Below are 3,763 nucleotides of genomic sequence, written 5' to 3' on the forward strand. Positions count from 1 at the left end.
GAAAACCTTAAAACTAACAAGTAATTCAAGCATTTGTAGCTTTTTCGAGATTTCCTAACAAAGGAGGAGTGTGTGAGCATAAATTAAATTTTCGAAGACAAGACACGGGCAACCTTTTACGAGATTTTACAAGAAGCAGACCACATAAGACATGGTTCATAAGAAGGCACCACTAAAAACAATTGAAGGTAAGTTTTCACTAAGCATGCCATTCAGAAAGTCTGTTGGGCCGCAGGTTGCTCTAAGAGGTGGCAGATGGTCAAACACAAATTATAACATTTGCACAACCTGTTTGAAGTGACCAGCGAAAGAAGTAGAATTCCCTCACCCCTGCCTGAGAACTGGGAGAAAGGAAGGAAAATCTCAACATGGACCATTGAACTATATATATATATATAATGATTTTGCTTAGGTATAGTAATACTAATAACCTGTCATTAGAACTTTTCGTTTTGAGTGCACAGCTGTAAGCTAATGGAGTATGTAATTCTTCTCTTAACATAACACACTATGTATATATGCCTGTAACGATATTCCTCACTACTACTGATCCAAACCAGGGCAGTAACAATGTGGCTTACACCAGGGGGGTAAACAACTGAAGAATATAAAAGAGAGAGGAATTTGGTAAATGCTGCTTTGAAGTGTAATGACTTATGTAATCTGTGATAAGAAAAGAATCCAGATTAAAGTTTTCTTTTCAAGTTCACCCACTAGATCCATTGCAAAGCACTTCTTACGACATCTAAAGAACATTTAGGAAAACAGACTTTTAAATAAACAAGTTTATATTCTGGAAATTAAAAACAGCAATAATTACAGCTAAATAGTTTCCAGAGGCAACATTTTTATTCTAACATAAAAAAAAAAGGAAATGTAGATGTAATAATATACTTTATATATACTGTGGAGAAGTTCATCTGATTATAATTAAATACTACCAGCTAATTACCATTATGCATGAGCTGCACTAGTTTCAGCATTCTTTTTATAGAGAGCCAACATCTTTTTAATTTCTCCAATAGCCAACCCAGGATTCAAATGCTGAAAAAAAATAAAACCATTTCCATTGTGAGTGTACAAACATTAGAGACAGAACATGTGGAATTTGTGAAAAACTTAAAACACAAGGTCACACATTAAGGACACAAGATATTGAGTCAGCCTTAGTATAAAGCTATTTTTGATTTTGATACAGAACCATAAATTTAGGAGCAAGTCTACTGAACAAGTCGCAGTACAGGGCTATTACTAACTCTGGCACACAACAACACAGTTGTAGTAAAAGATGAATACAGTCGTTAACAAAATCAACCCCTCAGCCCCAGTCCATAACTTGTGATAATTGATACACAGTCACACATTTTGTAGTAAAAATGGAATATAGTCATCTATTGAATCAGTCTCTCAGCCCTAGCATAGGGCTATTGCTAACATCTGGATTAAAATTAGAATGCAGGCAGTGTATACTTAGCCATTTAGCATTCAGGTTTTTGTCAAATGTATTGCTTATTTATTCACATTGTTTTGTAGTTTCAAGATTTTAATGGTGTGTTTGTATACTTTTATAATGACATTGCAGGGTAGATGTGAGAGGTTGGATGTGGTCAGTTTTAACATAAAACAGGTAAAATATTTGGGCTGGATTAAATGCATTTTAATGCAATCATGGCCAAACTGCAGTCCCGGGTACTTTCTGAATGGCACATCAAATGATAGGCCATGTCTCTTGAAAAAGGCTATCCATTCGTGGTTTAATCTATTTAAGGGGCGTAAACAAATCAGCTTTATTATAATGCTTATTTATTCAAATTGTTTTGAATAATCCATGCAATTATCTCATGGTTTTGAGATCTTGATGATGTGACTATTTTAACACTGACTGGTTTACATGCTAAAGGGTTAAAGGCTTCTTTGTGTGATTTGGTTGCTATTTCTAGAAAATTAAACAACTGTGTAGCAGCCCGTTGCCAACAGAGGTGACATCATCATCAACAGTAATACAATGAGGGTGATATAGAGTATATCATAGGTTCTTGAAAATGAAAGGAAGTATTTATTGGAGTTGTGTGAGATCTGCAATGCTGTATGCGAGTGAGACAAGGTTTCTGGGGGAAGTGAAATGGCAATTTTGAGAAGGACCAAGAGAGAGCAATGTGTGGTGTTAAACTATTGTACAGTCTCACACTTGTATTTCAAATGATTTAGGCTCAAGTTCACTGGCTTTCAGTGTTGCTTTGAGTTGGTCCTTGTATCTTCCAAAAAGGTCAGCCTCAATCTTTTTCCCTGATGTGAACTCACTGAATAAGACTTGGCATAAGAACTTTGACTCTCCCATTCTTGATAAATATCCTGACCATTGAAAACAAGTGTTTCAAGATCAGTGATTTGATACATTGACTTGGTCACATAGTGTTCCTGTTTGATGCTCAGGATTGAAAATTGTAAAATAAGTAATGAAAAACTGGCTTGAAAAGGAAGCATGCCAACCACTTCATACGGGTGGGTGTACTGGGTATTTTCGTGTGCCACAAGCACTATTGAGATCCCTATGCAACTCGCAAGACTATGAATCCAAGGGAAATGGGGGGGGGGCTTTATACTAGGGGATGAGGGGGTCAAAGTATGACAGAAGGAAAGGTAGCAGAACAGGTTCTTGTAGAAGAGCTGCATGGTCACTCACATTTAGTAGGGGAGGGAGAGAACGATCAGTTGGTGCTCCAAAGACACAGATAGTAAAGATGGGGTGTCCAGGTGGACTCCTCAGGATATGAGATGAATAGAAGAGGTGGAGGGGGCGTTATTCTAAACAACTAAACCTTACATTATAACTGAAAGAGCAGCAGATAAAAAGCCTTGCAGTGTTTAGTTACATTGAGTTGAAATCCTACTTAGGCAGGTTCTATTCTTTTTGCCCTTTCTGGGTTGGATTACTTTACTTATTTGTGACCGTGTGCTAATAATAAAAGTTATTATTCAAATAGACAAATCATAAATGCTACAGCAATTTTAGTCAACAGATTTACATTAACAGAAGACAGAATTAAAAAAAAACAAAAAAACAAACAAAATAAAAAACAAAACTTACTTTTGGACAGGTTTTGGTACAATTCATGATAGTGTGACACCTGTAGACGGAGAACTTGTCTTCCATTTTGGATAGCCTTTCAACAGTAAAATCATCTCGAGAATCAATCATCCAACTGTAATGTAATGAGACAGTTGCAGTTAAAGCCTCTGATGTCTTAATTTAACTGTTTAGCATTCAGATTAGTAACACTTACTTATTCATATTGTTTTGAATTAATTATGCATTATCTCAGAGCTTTGAGACTTTTGATGACGTGATTGTTTATTTTTAGAATGACATTGTAAGGTAAGTGTGAAAGGCCAAATCTGGCTGGTCTGAACATAAAACTGGAAGAATATTTGAGCTGGATATACTCTTTACTTGTTTCAGGTCATTTGACTGCGGCCATGCTGGAGCACCACCTTTAGTCGAGCAAATCGACCCCAGGACTTATTCTTTGTAAGCCTAGTACTTATTCTATCGGTCTCTTTTGCCAAACCGCTAAGTGACGGGGACGTAAACACACCAGCATCGATTGTCAAGTGACGTTGGGGGGACAAACACAGACACACAAACATACACACACACATATATACAACGGGCTTTTTTCAGTTTCCGTCTACCAAATCCACTCACAAAGCTTTGGTCAGCCTGAGGCTATAGTAGAAGACATTTGCCCAAGGTGCCACGCAG

General features: G+C 36.9%; 1 protein-coding gene across 1 annotated transcript in view; it reads right to left on the minus strand.

The window, feature by feature from the left end:
* Positions 1-827: 827 nt before the first annotated feature.
* LOC106881280 (succinate dehydrogenase [ubiquinone] iron-sulfur subunit, mitochondrial) overlaps positions 828-3,763 on the minus strand; it is a 22,060-nt gene continuing 19,124 nt past the window's right edge. The window contains exons 8-9 of the mRNA XM_014931609.2: positions 3,089-3,203; positions 828-1,044 (exon numbers count right to left, since the gene is read on the minus strand). Of these exons, the coding sequence (XP_014787095.1) occupies positions 955-1,044; positions 3,089-3,203 (205 nt within the window). The 3' untranslated portion in view covers positions 828-954. The remainder of the gene's footprint in view (positions 1,045-3,088; positions 3,204-3,763) is intronic.

This window comes from Octopus bimaculoides, chromosome 23, assembly GCF_001194135.2.
Source record: "Octopus bimaculoides isolate UCB-OBI-ISO-001 chromosome 23, ASM119413v2, whole genome shotgun sequence".
NCBI lineage: Eukaryota > Metazoa > Mollusca > Cephalopoda > Octopoda > Octopodidae > Octopus > Octopus bimaculoides.